The sequence below is a fragment of the Tachysurus vachellii genome, chromosome 21 (genome assembly GCF_030014155.1).
Source record: "Tachysurus vachellii isolate PV-2020 chromosome 21, HZAU_Pvac_v1, whole genome shotgun sequence".
Lineage (NCBI taxonomy): Eukaryota > Metazoa > Chordata > Actinopteri > Siluriformes > Bagridae > Tachysurus > Tachysurus vachellii.
This window is the reverse complement of record NC_083480.1, coordinates 256,646-274,833: the sequence shown is the minus strand read 5'-3', so window position 1 is coordinate 274,833 and position 18,188 is coordinate 256,646. Positions and strand designations below refer to the sequence as shown.

General features: G+C 36.3%; 3 protein-coding genes and 2 long non-coding RNA genes across 13 annotated transcripts in view; 2 read left to right on the top strand and 3 right to left on the bottom strand.

Moving 5' to 3' along the window:
• Nucleotides 1–18,188, bottom strand: part of LOC132863899 (ribonuclease inhibitor-like) — a 201,148-nt gene that overhangs the window by 77,970 nt on the left and 104,990 nt on the right. The gene's annotated exons all lie outside the window — the stretch shown is intronic.
• LOC132863895 (NACHT, LRR and PYD domains-containing protein 3-like) overlaps nucleotides 1–18,188 on the top strand; it is a 373,784-nt gene that overhangs the window by 322,565 nt on the left and 33,031 nt on the right. The gene's annotated exons all lie outside the window — the stretch shown is intronic.
• On the bottom strand, nucleotides 3,774–18,087 carry LOC132863901 (uncharacterized). 6 transcript variants are annotated; one of them, XR_009650159.1, is made up of 7 exons: nucleotides 13,899–14,168; nucleotides 13,750–13,816; nucleotides 12,095–12,263; nucleotides 11,725–11,784; nucleotides 9,595–9,679; nucleotides 4,367–4,423; nucleotides 4,276–4,291 (listed from the first exon to the last, which is right to left on the bottom strand). XR_009650159.1 is itself a non-coding variant. In XM_060896984.1 (6 exons), exons 1-6 carry the CDS (start codon nucleotides 13,944–13,946, stop codon nucleotides 3,808–3,810), a joined length of 435 nt encoding a protein of 144 aa, XP_060752967.1. In that variant the 5' UTR covers nucleotides 13,947–14,168; the 3' UTR covers nucleotides 3,774–3,807. The 6 variants fall into 6 exon arrangements, 5 of the variants coding, with proteins under 5 accessions (XP_060752967.1, XP_060752968.1, XP_060752966.1 ...); XM_060896984.1 differs by lacking the exons at nucleotides 4,276–4,291; nucleotides 11,725–11,784 and adding an exon at nucleotides 3,774–3,816; XM_060896983.1 differs by lacking the exon at nucleotides 11,725–11,784 and having other exon boundaries at nucleotides 4,042–4,291.
• Nucleotides 5,724–7,130, top strand: LOC132837422 (uncharacterized). Its single transcript, XR_009647532.1, has 2 exons — nucleotides 5,724–6,182; nucleotides 6,277–7,130. It is a non-coding gene; the product is annotated as an uncharacterized LOC132837422 (long non-coding RNA).
• LOC132863905 (uncharacterized) lies at nucleotides 14,589–16,961 on the bottom strand. The gene is made up of 3 exons (XR_009650160.1): nucleotides 16,448–16,961; nucleotides 16,040–16,109; nucleotides 14,589–14,778 (listed from the first exon to the last, which is right to left on the bottom strand). It is a non-coding gene; the product is annotated as an uncharacterized LOC132863905 (long non-coding RNA).

Genomic DNA, 18,188 nt, shown 5'->3' with positions numbered 1-18,188 from the left:
TGGTGATCCAGAAAAGTATATTTATAATTAAATTATATGCTACCCCAAATTGTCATTTCAAAGTAATCCACCTAAAACAATCAAATTTCTCAATGAAATATGCTCAATGTAAGTTGTTTATTTATTTCATCAACCATATCACTGTCATACTGTGTTTTGAGTTAACATGATGCATGGAAAAGTAAAAACAAAAATGATAATATTTTACAAGTGTTTATTGTAGTTCATTTGTGTTCTTTGACAAAAATACAAATGAAAATACACCAAATGACTATTTATTCACTAAAGGCTTAAAGAGTCATCATAACAATTTACTGACAAGATGCAGAAGTTAAAACCAATATTCTTTGGCATGGAGTCTAGACAAAGGTGGTGATGCAGGGCTGAAAAGCAATGCTGAGATCTGGATGAATGTGGAGCTCAGTGGAAGGATCCATGGGAGCTGAATGCAATGACGACTGGAGGTGAATGGGGTGGAAGAGGGTCACGTCGATTTGCCTGAAATGACAACTGACAGCAGCTTTAAACTTTAACAACTATGACACGTTTGGATCAAGAGGGTTGAGACAAAAATATGATTGGTTTAAGAAGTAAAACACCAACAGTCAGCTGACAAGTTTGGAGTGGAAGACAGTGAGAGTGTGGGAGAGAGAATGTAATAGTATGAAGATGGTCACTTGTTGTTGAACCATATTCTAGCTTCATAATTCTCAAACAGGCCTTTCTTAACAGTGGACTGTAAGGTTAAGTTAACTTGAAAAGCACGGACAACAGAACACAAAATCAAGTTATGACTGACTAGCTTCATCACTCTGTCTCCAAGTGGATGGTGCTCATTGGTGGTGGTTGAGGAGATTCCCCTTCCATGTAAAGCACTTTCAGTACACAGTAAAGTGCTATATAAATGTAACAAATTATTATTAATTATGTAAACTGTAATAAAATAACATATAGTGCAATTTATAATCATGACATATAAAAACATGTTTCTGAGTGACACCTGAAAAGGAAATTGAGTTGGATTAAGTATGTTTCTATTTAAGCCTGCTTGGGGTTTACATTTACGGCATTTAGCAGACACCCTTATCCAGAGTGACTTACAACTGAGCAACTGAGGGTTAAGGGCCTTGCTCAGGGGCCCAGCAGTGGCAGCCTGGGGTTTGAACCCATGACCTTCCGATCAGTAGCCCAACACCTTAACCACTGAGCTACCACATCCCAAAAAGGGGTTAAACCCCATTTGTCACATTTACTGGAGATTTCCATCTTTTCACCACTACAGAAAGATGTGATACAACTTCAAATGCAGCTCAGAAAAAAATGTAATAAATAAGCAGAAACCAAAATGGATTAAAATTGTACATTTTATTTACTTTTATTCATTTGGAGAGAATCCTTTGGCTGGCAGGAATGGGCCCGCTCCTTGCCACTAAAAAAGAAGGACATTTGTTTTGAACTTGTACTTGGGTGTTTCCAATAAACATCAACCTTTTAAATATAGCTGCAAGCAGCGATGACGGGCCCTCGCACGTTTGTTTATCGCTATACGGTGCCTCCCAGAAAACAATGCACGGTGGGCAAGTGCATCAAGTGGGTAAATATCAGTGGACTATTTTATGTTGTTACTGACCCATTTGGGGACTGTAGGTAAATGAAACCCCACATTTTAGACAAATGGGGGCGCTAGTGAGCCACTTAAGAGACACACCTTTGTCTGACCTTTTTGTCCACACTTAACAGCCGACAAATGGGATGTATGTGTCAAATTTCAAGTTAATCTAAGCAAGCCAAAAGCCTTAAATATGCCATATTTTAAAAGTAAAATTTGACACGATGCCATGGCAACAGTGTTTTAGATATCAAAAATCCGTTCGCAATTTCGCATCTCCAATATCTCTGCGTCATGGTGGCCAAGTCTGGTCTCAATTGCATGAATCCCCTAGGAGGAGTATTTAAAAGTTTACCGCATGCAGCTGTCAAAAAATCCACCTTTGTGACTGACACTTCCTGGAGCCTGTTGGTGGCGCTATACCCGGGACTCACAATAAGCACATCGATGCGATCAGAATCCTTGGCCGAACATACACACCGCGTCTCATCACAATAAGACATTTTTGCCTTAGATAGAAGACACTTCCTGTTTCTCTGAATTGGCCATAAATTAGTCGCCTCGCCATGGCAGCACCGTTCGAGATATCAAAAATCCCTTCGCAATTTAGCAAGTGCAATGTCTCGGCATCATGTTGACCACTTTTGGTGTCAATCGCATGAATGTCCTAGGAGGAGTATTTAAAAGTTCACCACATGCAACTGTTGTGACTGACACACTTCCTGGCACCTGTTGTCGCATGAATGTCCTAGGAGGAGTATTTAAAAGTTCACCGCATGCACTTATAAAACAATCCAAAATGGCCTACTTCCTGTTGGGCGGAGCTCATAGGTTAGAGCGAGAAAATTGTTCGGGTCGATGAGATCTATATGCGTACCAACTCTACATAATTGCCCGATCTCTGCACCAATGTTTGTTTTTGCATTACAGGGGGCGCTACAGAGCCCCCTGCCACGCTCGTATTCCAGCCTTTGCCGAAACCCAGTGTCGCACGACTCTGACATGTGTTCCAAATTTCAAGAGTTTTCGAGCATGTTAAGGGACCCCAATTGGCCAATGTGTGGGTAAAAAAAATAAAAATAAAAAAAATAATACTCCCGAGCAAAAACAATAGGGCTTCGCACCATTCGGTGCTCGGGCCCTAACAAGTGTAAAGCACACAACATTACACAACAGGTTTTTATAAGTATAACAGTTTCATTTTCCATCTATGAGCTACCACCACCATTTGTGAAACAGAACAGTTTAATAACAAATCATTGTAGCCAATAAATAAATAAATAAATAAATAAATAAATAAATAAATAAAAATTAACAAAGTTAAAGTAAATTAATAATGCATGCAATAATTGATAAAGCAGAAGAACAGAAGAATACATACCATACTGGACAGGGCTCCATGTCCCAATGTCAACCAACATTTCTGCTTTGCCATGTCAAGAAAATAAAAAGCATTAAAACACAAATTCCATTCTTAGCATAAGGCTATTATGATTGGTTATAGGCACTGATTTTCATGGATACAAAGGGTCATTGTTGATATTTACAGTATCTGATAATGAATTTTTCAGTACAAGCTCCTTCCTAATCTGTAATTCAAAAAGACTAAACACATAAAAATGATCTATCTAACAATTATGGTATGTTCAGTATGTATTGCCAACACACAAGGAGGTTTCTAAATATTATATTACACTCTGCATACTGTCTACACTATGCTTTTCTTGTATGACTGTCTAACCTTTCTCACTCGTTCTCTTACAACAGTCCTGATGGGGAAAGGACTAAGAAGATAAATAAACAAAATAAACAACTAAGAAGACTTAAGTAGTGACCAGACTTACAAGGATGACAAGTGATGTTTATCTTTAATCAAAAGCTGAACCAGGTTTAACTTGTACCATAGAACCAAATTACTCTCAGTTCCAATGTGGTATTCTTGCTGGAATAACAATACTACTGCTGAGCCACAGATCACAATTGAGAATACTCTATTGCTGCTTCTTCTTCTACTTGGCAATGCATTTTGGTCAAATTAGACACCTGAAGCCAGTTGGATTTTATAGTTTGTCTGTTAGGACTAATTATCTGTTGTAAGTAGTTAAAAAACTAGCAATGTCAACACACTGATAGAGGTATCAATCATTGCATTTACATGCACTTACTCTTTTGTGGCTTTTTCCTCTCGGACATATGTCTTAGTCCACCTGTGGGATAGAAGATTACAGTCCAGTCATATATCCACTCAGAAAAAAATAAAAATAATAATTGACAAAAATGCACTTTGTAATGTCTTTTCAACATCAATGTGTCCCTGGTGCATCTACAGTAGATACCCCCAAAAATATGAGAAATATGAGAACAGAACATCCTCTCTTTCAGTAAATGTGTACACACAATATTATATTTGGCTCCACATTATATACATCATGTGCAGGCTTATTAGAATAGTAACCAGTAGGCTTCTAGATTGCTCCATCTAAAATGGCTTTTTTTCAGACAGACAAGGAACTGAGGGTCTGAATAAAAGGGCCAATTTAAGATAAATAAGGATTTTTTTTGTAACTGTGGACATGCAAAGCTATTCTAGTGGAGTTTCAGAATAAAAAAATATAGAACTGGAAATGAGCATAAGAGGTCCCCTTTAAATTCTATTTAATTAATTCAATTCCTTATGAGAATCTGCTTGACAAATGAGCTATGTTAATAGAGATGTCAGATCCACCAATAATTACCCTACAAACATTATTTACATACCTGACTTTTTCTTTTTGGGACTTGTGACTGTGCCCCTGGCTGACCCTGTGAAGACAGCTGTGGGTTTGGAGAAAGAAAATTACTCATATACCAAATAAAGCTTTAACTTATTATTTAAAATACTAGATCACAATAACACACAAGTGCAGCATGTGGTGTGGTTAGCATGAAATGTGCTCATCAAATTTCATGACAATCCAATTGATTTTAAGTTTTGTTGCCTTCAAGCGCTCATGGACATAAACACTGACATCCTTTGACCCCACTGACAAGAAGGACCTCAGGATTCACTGAATTTTAGACTCTCTCTTATGTGTGCTCTGTAAGCACTTCTAAAACTGTTTCAATTGGTGCCATGAGTTTGCTTTGCTTTTAGAAACAACTACACATATAGTACGCACAAAAAATGACCAAAATCAAATGTATGCTTAATTTGTGAGGGTATTTTTACAGTTGGATACTCTCATAATCTAGCACCTCTGGCTGGTTTCTCTAACGTTGCCTACACTAGCTTTAAGGGCGTAACAACAATGCCCCTCACGTACGTGATTCTCAGATTAAATGCAAAGTTTGACCATCATGTCATAATGTCAATCAAACAACAAAAGACAAAGAGAAAAATCACTTTTGTAGTTTTAACACAAATTAATTATATTTAATTTATACAGTGAAGAATATGCAGTGTTATTTTACATTTGACTATTCAATTTCTGTTCCTGTTAGATTTACCTGAAAATATATAAAAGCACTATTTATTTCATTTGTATCTTTGTTCTATTGTATTTATTTATGCTTGTGATTTGTTCATTATTTTCAATGTGTATTCACGCACCTACAAAATCACCCAATCATCCTCGAATGGTTCATTCTTTCCAAATAGAGTTATTCAAGTTATCTGGTGAATTTTTTTGTGAATTTCTATCACAATATATGGTGCAGAAAAACAACATTTTTACTAGGGATGCACCGAATATTCGGCCACCGAAAATTTTCGGCCGAAAATGGCCCAAAAGTGCATTTTCGGTTTTCGGCCAAAAGACTTTGATCACCGAAACAACAGTTTGTTGTGATGACGCAAACAGAAACCGCGGCCTGCACGTGCTTGTCTGAAGCAACATGTCTGCGGTGTGGACGTATTTCAGTATATCTGAGAAAGACCCACGGATGGCAATTTGCAAAACATGTAATGCCGAAATTTCAAGAGGCGGTGCGTCTGCAAAGACTTTCTCCACGCCGGGTTTAATTTATCACCTAAAATCTAAACATCCCGATCGCTATGCTGAATATGAGAGGAACGTGGCACAGAAAAGCAAAACCACTCCGAGCAATAAATAAAGCAACGCGCATATACGCTGAAACCAACGAAGTTTGTTCTCATCTGTCAGGCTAGTGTGTTTTTGTTTCCATTTACCCTGGATTTGACAATGTCACAATACACAGTATGTACACATGTTGACTTCTGTTTCTGTCCAGACCAGTCCACAATCAGTATTTTGAAATGCATTTGTTATGTTATAAGAACAGGGATCTGTGACTAGGTAAAATGATCTCAGTTCCCTTGCATTTATTTGTAATCTTGCAGTACAAAATGAATATGTTATGTGACTGTCTGACATTGTTTTTTCTTTGGAATGTTTTAGGTGAAAAACCAGGAAGCTGCATTCATAAATGGATGATTAGTTTTGAGGGGCAAATAATCTGTGAGGGCATCCAGCCAAGTTTCCTGTCTGGACTTGCTGCTGTGTTTTTGACTTTCTACATTTTCAATGTTGGAGTATCAAGCTGAGGCTGCATCCAGGTTGGAATTTATTCAGAGGTTAGATGCTTCAATTCATATATTAATTTCTATTCACAGTCTCGTTATGTAAACATTTACCCACACTAATTCTGAATGTATGCATTTTTTTCAGGTGGTTCATTGGCATAAATCCTGAAAAAGGTACCAAGGGTGGACAAGTCCTATCAAAGCGGACAGGGAAGGTCGCTCACAAAAAGAAATCATGCAACACTCTGGTTGCCAGTCTCCTTAAGAAGCTAATGGACTTTGAATGGGACTTCATATAAGTGAACCCACTCATTCACTAACATACCACACACCTTACACATACACTTCACACACAACAAAAACATGCTTTTAGTGTGAAAGTCGCACAATTTTTTCAGGTGTTCATTCTTGAATACCTAAATTTTGACTTCATTCTTCATTGAATTCTTTCTTCATTCAGTAATTCTTATTTACTAATGATTCACTAATTCATATTCACTCAGTATTTCTCTGAGTCACTCATTTATTTGTTTCTAATAATATATTAGTTTTGTTTATTCAGTGAAACAAAAATCAGCCACTAATTTTGAGAATATTTTGTGATTAGAGTGGCTTTTGTTTTTCAAAGTTTTAATAAAGCACATTTTGAAGTTACACTGCATTGTGTTCAATTTTTAATGTTTCAAAAGCTATATTTGTACGTTGTATTAAAACATGTTTTTTTCTTAAGTCCATTTCTCAGTATAATAACAACATATTTGTAGTTTACAGTTAAAAAAGTGCAAATAAACATTAATTAACTGTTAATGCTTTTGACAGTAATTTACTGTTAATGTAGAAAATAACAGCTTTATGCTGTATTTATAAAAACAGTAACAAACTGTAAATTTCAACAAGACAAGACACTGTTATTTTAACAGTAACTTGCTGGCAACCGTGCTGACAGTTACTTACTGTTTTTTAACAGGACAATTTTTAACAGTGTGCTATAAATAAATATTTTCATAATTTGTAATTGATTTATTCTTTGAAACTTTAATATTAATTGAAATGCCTTGATTTTAGTAAGGTTAGTACACACACTGTAAAAAATTAACTAAAATTTACAGTAACTTACTGGCAACTTTGGCAGTTTGGCAACTTATATACATGTATATATGCTGTACATTTTTTACAGCTGTAACTAAAATTAAAGTCGAAATAATGTTTATGAATGCAAGTGAAATTACAAGAGCAACAATGAACTTACATGTACTGCTATTCATTTTACAGTAAATTAGAGCATTTGATGTGGAATTCAATTCACCATTTGTTTGCTGTAAGTTAAAGCATTTTTGTCAAATAAAACTCACAATAACAGGTTCATTAACATAAATTTATTGTAATGGATATTTAACATAACCAGATTCCAAAATGTATTTGGTGAAACAATAAAAAAAGAAAAAAGAAAAGGAGATTGCACATTAAATGCCTTGCCTTTAAGGTAGGTAAGAATATGAACTTCACTGTAAAAAACGATTCGTTGGCTGAACAACCATTACTTTTAAAAATAAATAAACTAAACACAAATAAAGTAATTTTAACTTTCCAACCTCTACTTAGCATATATAGTGTCTGTAACATAAATATAAGTTACAAGGTGAACCTAAGTGTATGCATAAATATAATGAAAAAACATAAGTCACGTCAACTAGTATTAAAATTGCATCAAAACTAAGTAATTATAACATAATATTTTAAGTTTGACTGTGAGCCACGTGATATGCAAATCTGGAAAAAAAAACTGGAGCCATTTTGTGATGTGAAGACGGTGGAAAGAGGTAAGCTTAACTTTCTATAAACTAAGCAAAATATTCGATTTTGAGGTTTTGACATTAATAAACACTTGTTTGTAGTGTTAGATGAAGATATTTTCTGAAACGCAAAGAGACGAAGACGCTGAAAAGAGGTAAGATTTGTCGTTTTAACGTACATTCGTTTATTTGTGTTAATGCGTTTGTGGTCAAGAAAGAAACTTTTTTAAATTGAATTTCTGAATTGCTACGAATTTAGCTTCAACAATTAGAAACGTGTTACTTGAATACTTATGAAAGTCCAGTTTGAACGAGTGTACACGCGATTGTCCGCCTAAAAGCAGTGTGCCTCCATCGAATGAATGTTCTAGTGGTTAATTTGTTTATTTCAGAGGTATATGACCATGCATCACGTTGGCACGTTTGCATTAAGATAATTGCGAATTCGGATGAAGCTGTTCCCGCCCTGCTCCGTGTAACGCTTTGCAGTTCTTTGTTCAATTCCCACCATCAAAATGAACCAGAAAAGTTGGCTTGAAACGTAATTTTTTTTCATTTTTTAGAATAATTCACAAACAGATAATTGCCAATCATTTATATAATTAGCGCTCACGGGTGCATCATACCACCAGTACTATTTTCTCATAATAACGAAAAGGTTTCTCGTAATAATGACTTTGTTTCTCGTAACATATTTTCTTATAATAATGAGAAACTTCTACGCATGCGTAAATGCGGAGCAGAAGGGCGTGACACGCTAGCCACATCCGCTGGTCTCAGCATAGCACATTATGCAAAAACGTAATCTATTAATATCTTTAAATAACAGTATTGATAAATTACCAGTATATGAGTATTTTGCCAAAAAAAGGTGATGCGTCATTTTAGGTCATTTTAGTATATACAATCTTTTACTGAAAAGGTCTATGCTAGTAAGACGCTGCAATGTCTTGTCTATTCATACTAAATATAAAACTGTTTTTTTCTCCTTCTAGTTCAGAGCAAGAATGTGTTGCAAAGGGGGCAGCATCAAGGAAGTGTCCTGTTGGAAGTGAACTTTCATTTGTTAATTTGACACATTTGTTGTACATTCATGATGTGTGGTTTTAGGCTTCACCATTGTATTGCAGCCTGTTTCAAAAAATAAAGTGAAATGCTTTATTTTGTGTGATTTGCATGTGTAATTTATTTTAGTGAAGTGACATGGTGACCCATACTAGGAATTTGTGCTCTGCGTTTAACCCATTCAAGCAGCAGTGCAGTATGCAGACCAATAGCTGATGATCTAAAATAAGTTAAAATTTTACATTGGTTCAACTCAATTAATTATCTTTTTTAACATAAATGAGCTTAAATTTTAAGTTAACTTAACTTGCAATTACTTAGCAAATTCTACCATGTTACATATATTTTTAAGTAAACAATGTTGAGTGTACCCAAAAATTTAAGTACATATAACAACAGTTTTCTTGTTAATTTTAAGTAATTTTTTCCAAGTTGGGTTTACTTAAAAAGTGTGATGCAAAAATGGTGCATACATATTTTAAGTAAATCCAACACATCATTTTTTAGAGTGTTGGAAATCGGGTCAGTGGTATCAATTCTATTGAAATACTTTAAATGGCGACAAGCCATTCAAAGTCCATTAGTTTACGCAACAGTGTGCATACATGTGGGTTCATTCCATGCATTTTCTTGTCTCGCTTTCCAGCAGCAACTTTTGATCCATTTTCCAGGTTGATGCCCACAAGTCCTCTGTGGAAAAAAACACACACCCCATCTAATTATCAAAAACATTATACACTTAAAAATAAAATACAAAATTAGTCAGACAATTCAAATTACATTTAATTTCAATGAAGAATTAGGGTCATATTTAATTTGATCAGAAATTAATGTAAAAATATTTAGCCCTCCATGTTTACAATAAACAAAATGTACAGATTATATTATTATACAGATTTAAAATCGCATTTCTAAAAATTTGGCTATAGAACATGTAAATCATTGCACACTGTAATCGACTGCATCTAGTGCATTGTCTACAGGAAGACTGCAGTGATTATACAGCTGTTAAATGATCTCTAGTGTTGTAGTCAAGACCACCTAAACCGAGACCAAGACAAGACCAAGACTTTGAAGGGTCGAGACCAAGTCAAGACCAAGACAGGCCGAGACCGAGTCAAGACCAAGACCAGTGCAAGTCCCCACACTGCATGACACACTTATGATAAAATGTGGAATATGCATACGACTGGCACTTCTCTCATGTGTGTGGGTGTGTAAGAGAGAAGTTTTGATAAAATAATCAAAAGACATTGCAGATATGTGGGAATTTATCTTTTTCTTCTATAAGCAAATAAATGTGAACAAACACTTAAGAGCTGAAATTAACTTAACCATTTATTCAGAACTCCTTTTCCATGGTTTGCCATCCACCTAACACAATGCAGGTGTTTCAGCCATAAAATTACAAAAATTGTAATTGGGAAAACCTTAAACATTGATGACATTATATGCCAAACCTGAATGAACTGCAGTGGCAAAACACTCCTAACAAGCTCGTATGTATCATACAGATCCAAGCATTAAGTCTTGCTTAGTAGGCAAATTATTATATAATAATTATTATATATTTTTAATTTACATGTTGGTAACGCTATTGTGTAGCTTTATTGTGCAACGTGGAAGGAAACCCTGTTTTTGCATTTTATTTTTGATCAGTTTGTTTTAACAAATATATCTCACATATGATTTGACTTAGTTTTTGGTTAATATCGCACAACACTATGGGGAGGGAGGGGTGAACTTGAGTTTTGGTACAGCAAAATTTGCTATCATTACAGCAAAATTTGCCAGCATTACTTGCACTTAGCTTACCTTTCTTTATGCTTCCTTTCCGAATGTCGATAGAAGTTTGATGTGGTCCCAGCCGTCTCAGTAAGCGTTGGGTTGCAGAACTTACACACTGCTGTACAGTATGTTTTCTTTTGGATGCAATTTTACAGATGAACTCTTTGTGGTTTAGGTAGCCAAATTGTATAACAGAAGATTTGGCTGACATCTCTCCGACAGTCACGGTCACGGTGACGGCACAGCTTGCTCTCCTGTCTCCCGCTTTCACGTGTGGAGTGTAATGCGATGTGGGGGTTGGGGGTTGGCGGTGCGGTGCGGCACGGGGAGGGGAGTAAAAACTAAAAACATTTAAAATTAGACACGAGTCAAGCTCTTGGTCGGAAGTTTATTGTCCAATCGCAGTAATGATGTTAACAAATAATTTCGTGATATGCCCTCAGTTTTGGTCTTGACCGGTCTTGAAATGAAATCCCGAGTCCTCTTCGTACGAGACCGAGTAAAAATGCGGTCGATTCCGAGACGAGACCAAGACCGATCTCGAGTACTACAACACTAATGATCTCCTTAAGAGATTTAAGATAAGGTAGTTGTACTGTATTGGAAGTGCAACCGCATTTTGTAAAATGCAATAAAATCAAAAATCTGTGATGTCAATACTCTTTCAACTTTAACTGAAGAAAAAAAAACGCACAAAAAATATTTCCAATATTTTCACTGACCAACTTATTTGTATTTAATAAATAAACAAGTTTAGATATTGATGGCTGCAACACACTCCAAAAAAGTCATTATAGAATTGCTATTCTTTTTAATTATCTTTCACTGTTATTTTAGTCATTAGAATAATTTCTTTTATTTTTTATACGGTTTTTGCATTGTTTGTAGTATTTGAATGATTTGCATATTTCTAATAGATTATTTGCTACAGTTGTGCTATACTTAACTGCTATACTCTTGGCATTCTACTCTTGCTAATAGAATCCAGGTGATTATTCTTAAATAGTCTACAACGAAAAAAGAGTGAATGTTTGCTGGAATGGAAGTACTGAAGAAAAGCAACTTGAAGCATCTGCTTGTGCTCGTCTAGTTTTTAATCCTGATACACCTTGCACTTTTTAGTAACATGCAGTGAATAAAATAATTCTCTATTCAGTATGTGGTTAGCAATTTTTTGTTGTTCATTTGAAAACTTTTCCATAAAATATCTAATTCTGATAAACTATCCTAAATTGAAAACCTAAAAAAAAAAAAAAAGTAAAAAAGTGAAAGTAACAATAAATATTGAATAAGATTTTATGCTCTGAATTTAAATACCTCTGAATAAATTCCAGCGTGCATGCAGCGTCATCCTGATAAGCAAGATTTAAGTTGTAATAGGTCGCAAACAATGCTGCCAGGCCCTCAACAAATGCCTCTGAAAATGGGCCCAGGACAACTTCCCTCTCGACAGACAACATCCATTTGCTTGGGGTCATGGATTCACCTATAAAAAATAAAATAAGAATATGGCAGGGCATAATTTAATAAGTGTTGTATAGCTCATGTTAAAGGGATAGTCTGAAAAGAATGAAATGAAGTGAAAATTACCATGATTTACTCACGCTATCCTAGGAGTAAATTACTTTCTTCTTTCAGACAAATACAATCGGAGTTACATAAAAAAAAAAAGTCCTAGCTCTTCTCTTTATTATGGTAGTGAATGACAGGCAAGATTTTGAAGCCCAAAAAGTGCACCCATCGATCATAAAAGTACTCCACATGGCTCAGGCCTTCTGAAGTGAAGCGATGCATTTGTTTAAGAAAAATATCCGTATTTAAAACCATATAAATTAAAATATATACTTTTTACTTTCTTTTGGCATAAGTCGACTTTTCAGCATATTTATGGCGAAAGAGTGAACTCCGACCTGACGTATAGAAGAACATGGAAGCGCAGAGGATAGAGCAAAAAACAACAAAAAAGAAGAATTTTTAAAGACAAATTTCTGAGGATATTGATATAAGAGAAGACCTTGAGTTTGTTACACAGCCCTATTTGTTACGAGAGGCGTTAAATCATACACTACTCCTACGTCATACATCATGTAGGGAGTTACTTTCTTTTGGCATAAGTCGACTAGTTCAACAATGTATATTTTTCTTACAATCACATCGCTTCGCTTCAGAGGGTCTTTATTTACCCCCTATAATTACTTTTTACTGGATTACTTTTATGATGGATGATGCACTTTTTAGAGCTTTAAAATCTCATCATCAATTCACTGCCATTTTAAAGCTTGGAAGATCCAGGACATTCTTTAAAACAACTGATTGTATTTGTCTGAAAGAAAAAAGTCATATACACCTGGGATGGCTTGTGGGTGAGTAAATCTGTCAGGACTCTGCCCGGACTTTGGCCATGTGCCTTTTTGTTTATGTTCTGTGTTCACGTGTCTGCCCCGACCTTGTCTTTTCCTCCCTGCTTCTGCACACCTGTCCCTCATGTGTCATGATAATTATTAGTACTATTTAGTTGAGCCGCGTTGCCTTGTGCAGTGCGGAGTCCGTGTTCCTGTTCTGTGTTTTTTTTGTTAATAAATCCCCGTTTCTGTTACGCTATCCTGCACTTGGGTCCGTTTTTATCCCCGCGTCCATGACAAAATCATGATGTAATTTAAAATTTTTAGATAGACACTATACACTATGGAATTTATAATCTAGACTAATGTTACTAATAAGGATTTTTGTTAAGGAGAGAGAATGGTTCAGAGACAACAACAACAAAAACAGGGCACAGAGAGAGCTAACTATGGAAGGAATATAGGAATGAGAATATAATTGTGAAATAGAATACAGGAACAGAGGTGGCAAAAATCAATTTTTAAAATGGCCATTAAAGTGAGAAGAAAAAAAAAACAGTACAGGACAAAGAGGTACAAGAGCTAGAAAGCAAATAATTGATGGAGACAGACACAAAGTAAGCAACAAACCTTGGATGATCAATGCGGGTGAATCCGGTAATCCCTCTCTTTCCATGTCGGCTGCAGTTGCTGCTGCCTAAGAAAAACAAAAATGAATTTTGCATTAAATATTTGCAATTAAATATTTAAGACATTAAAAATCTAAATGTTATACTTACATCAGCTTCAATTAGAAGTGATTCTGTTCTCTCTTTGAAATGGGCCATTAAGAGTTAAGATGCACAGGACCAGAGAATTTCCCTCTTGATACTTTGACAGAACAGCACACACCTCTTTGTTTGTTGGCTTTTCTTGAATAAATCTTAGAATCCTCTTTCCTTTCCCTTCAATGCTCTCCATGATTTTTTGTAGCAGTGAGATGTCAGTAAGCAATTGGAAATGTAAAAAGATCCCCTTCAGACAAAACAGGTAAGGCCATGAGTTCTTTAGTCCAGAAAGTGGTGGAGTGGCGTTTATATCACGGCGTTGACGGTAATATGTGACCTAAATCAACTTGTGAAGTTCTCCTCTATTGGCTCCAGACATTTCTTCAGTAGAATGAAGCAGCACCATTTGCTTGCGCTTCTCTTCTAGAGTGTCATCATTTTCTCCTATGGTTATGGCTTATGGTTCTAACATGATGATCGTAGTCGTTCTTTTCTCCGACGAGCTAAAGTGTTGTGTCTGTTTACATGTTCAACACGGGTTTTAACTTGCAAGAGCAAAGATGCATACCCACTACCTATTTTTGTTCCATCAGACAGAACATCAGCAAAGCTGTCCGGGTACTGCTTAACAATATTCTGCACTATCAAATCAATATTCTGCACTATCAAATCAAATAAAACATACCTTCATTTTTTCATGCATTCAGTAGTTTGCGGCATTGTATAGGCCTGAGGAATTCCATGAGGTCTTCTTCTTTGACATACCGGAGGTCATCTTTTGTCTCAACACCAATAGCAGAAAGACCATGGATAAATTTTTGAAGCGTTTCATCAGAGAGACCAGGTAACGAAGAGGAGATGGCAAGTTTTATTTCCTCTAAATTAGACATACCTTAAAAAGATGGAAAAGAGTGTAGAAAAAGACTGGAAAAAGAGTGGAAACACAATCACAGACAAGCCACATGTGTTATACTCCTGGAGAGGGTAATAATCTAATATATCCTCTTGAAGTACACAGACATGTCTTGGGTCCTCATCTGTTATGCAGTATACACCCAAATCCACCAACCGCACAGCACACCGTTTCTCAGACACAAAGTAAACCACAGAATTCTGGTGAACAAGAATTAGTTTAATTCTGCCAACCTCCAAACCCTCATCATTACTGGCCAAAAGAACAACCATGCCTTTCCTGTACTTTGTTCCTTTCAAAGTGATTTCAGTAGCTACTAATGTATTGCCTGGCTGAAAATCAAAATGATCAACTGATTCCCTGATCGCTTCGTTAAAAATCACAAGAATAAAATTCAGAGCCTTTTTCAACTTGCACAGAAAGCTGAAAGAGGTTTCCAGCACTTAAATAGGCTTGGAGAAGCTGGTGCCTTTCTGCAAGTGTTGCACATACATTTTTGAAGTTGTGCAATTTTCTAGCACATTGTTTAAAATAGGTATGTTTGCTCTCAAACCGCATAGTCCATAAGCGAATGAGTGGTCCAAATTGTTTTATAAGCTCTGGGTAATGGCACAAGTAGTGATGTTTAGGCTTGAGAGGCTTAGAAGGGAAAGTCACATACCTAAAATGAATGTACTCATCAATGAGCACTTTCAGATAAGCAACCTGATCTGCCAGTATTGCTGGTGCACAAATTAGGTCTACAATTTGTCTGAGGAGTAGAACGAGCTGCCACCCTTCTGATTCTGGATCCTTAATTCGGTGTCCAACAATAACTGGTAAAAGTCTTAGAAGACACCAGTTCTGAACAGCGTGACCACAAAGCTTCTCACTCCCCAAGTTAACATCAGCTGGTTTATTGGCAGCATCATTTCCTGTGTACTTAAACTGTTTAATATAGCAATTAAGCTCTGTGAAAGTAAAGCATTTTTCTTGATTTACCAAGTAATCAATGTACAACTTAAGATCAGATGCCACAACACCCTCAAAGAGGTCATGTCCAAGGCAGGGGGGCAAGCCAGGCTGACAAACATGAAAAGAATTCAGCTGATTAAAAGGAGAGTTAAATTTGACTCCATCAACTACATTATCGCCTAAGGTAGCAAGTTCCTGAATGTTTCTCTCGTAAGACTCCACAGTTCGCTTCATAGCAGGTTCTAAAGGTGTGGCATGGAATGAGTCTCTCTCAATGGTGCAATACCTGCAGAAATGTAGGCTTCGGCTAAAGTTCTCGACAAAACCACCAATCATGTGGGATCCCAGGTTGTCACCTACGATGGAACACAAAGAAGCTTTCAAAGTTTTGCCATCATTCACCACAACACCATTCTCCTCAAGATCTTTGAGATCTTCAATTATTGATCTAAAAACATGAGCTGGACCAAAAGTACTTAAAATATTGCTCATTACACAAAAGAACAAGTTGCATGTGGTCTATGTTTGACCTGTTGTGAGGTAAAATATCAGACAAGGTGAGAGAAACTGCCAGTAATTTGTTTTTTTCTAGCTGAGGCTAAAGGATTTACCACCTCAAATGAATCCTGGTAAATGTTCAAACCCAGAGATGATGGATCAGTTTGAAAGAGAGAATTTTCAGAAAAATTCTTACCATCCTTTACATCCCGAAACAGATCATTTTCAGCTGTTTGCGAGTGCATCTGTTCATATTGATCACAGACTGGCACTGAAAGAGCACTGATGGTCTGTTTAACTGGGACATATTGAGCAAAGTACTCTTTCCCATTTCTTTCACTGACTCCTAAAAAAATAGGGACTGGCTCAACATAGTAGAAATCTTGCTTGAAAGTAGTCTTTCTCCTCTGTGCTGTACTTAGAACTCCACTATTACAAGCTGTCAGCAAATCCTCCCTAGACAACTGATCAATCACATCATTAATCCTTTCCTCTGGTAATTCAAGCAAAGCAAGCTTTTCTCTCAGTTTGCTAAGAAAATATGACTGCCCAATGTCATGGATGTTTTGAAATTCTTCAACAATGCCTTGAATGGTAGACTCAGGCAATAGCAATTTAGCTTGCAGTTTCAGATAGAAGAGGGTTAAATTTCTTAGAAAAAGAGATTCATCCACAACTTCAGAAAGATTTTGCTCTGCAACTTCTGATCTCTCACTCTCAGACACGACATCTGAAACTGGGGTTTCCATGGTCATAGCAGGCTCTATCAGATGGTTTACAGAGCACATTTTATGTGTCCGTGATACATGTGATGCAAATGTAGATCTCACCTTAAATGTCCTGTTGCAACCAAATGGGCAACGGATCTCCAGACCTGACTGAATATGGCTCTTTAAATGAGACAAAAGCTGTGTTAGGGTCCCACATTGAACTTCACAAAAGTCTACATGGCATTTAAATGTTTTATCACACATCTGTGCCTGATGCTCTTTAGCAGCAGACTGGTGATGTTCCCTGTGATTTCTGTATATGTGGGACTTCAATGAAGAAAACGTAGTGAAAATATGTGGGCAATCAGGTACAGCACATCTAAAACCTGATTTAGGCACATTTCTATGTAATTTCACATGCTGTACAAAACTCAGGGTTATTACAAAAGTGACAGATAAACATTTTCAACTTTAAAAAAATATAAACTTCACAAGCTAATAAATGCACAGCAATAAAGCATGTGCACTGCAAACTAACGTTAATGGCTTGGCAGTCAAGTTAAACACTATTTAACTGCATAAAACCTACACAATCAACTTAAAAGCTTAAAACGTTTAAAAGCTTACATGTCTACTACCAACAACAATGTAAAAGAATGTTATACCGAGCAGTTATCAATAATCTTATAGTAAAATGACAGCATGGCCACACTTTAATGGTGAAGAAAATATAGACAGCTAATCGTTAATCTGTGACGACTCATCAAGCAAATTCATCATAAAATTGGACAAATAATCTAGATTATCCATTTTGCAACGTGGATGTAAAAGGATACCATATTGTAGATGTAACACACCTCGACTCGCTCTCATTAGAGATCCTCCTCCTCCGGTAACCGTAGAGCACGAGGTGAGTGCTGGTGATGATTTGAGTGCTGGTGATGATTTGAGTGCTGGTGATGATTACGCAAGCACGTAGAAAGTCCCAACTTCTTTTTTGGTGTTTATTGGCGGTTGGCAACCTAGCTTATTGGTGCATTATCGCCACCAACTGGAATGGAATATGGATCAAGTTGTTTGCTTTTGTAATTTATACAAATATAAATAAACATAAAAACCAAGCAATGGAAAGTCCCAACTCCAAAGATGTCCACTGAAGATGACGAAAACTTTTGCAACTGTTTTTTCTTCTTCTGCATTTACTGCAGAAGTCATAGGAACATGCAA

Bases quoted from the DNA above. Each gene is read 5' to 3' on its own strand.
- LOC132863901 (XM_060896981.1), bottom strand. From the start codon at position 13,946: ATGGCCCATTTCAAAGAGAGAACAGAATCACTTCTAATTGAAGCTGAT. The intron at 12,264-13,749 runs GTTTGTTGCTTA...TATTTTTTATAG, and splicing joins ACCCGCATTGATCATCCAAG to GTGAATCCATGACCCCAAGC. The intron at 9,680-10,804 runs GTAAGCTAAGTG...TTTTTTCCACAG, and splicing joins GAAAGGAAGCATAAAGAAAG to AGGACTTGTGGGCATCAACC.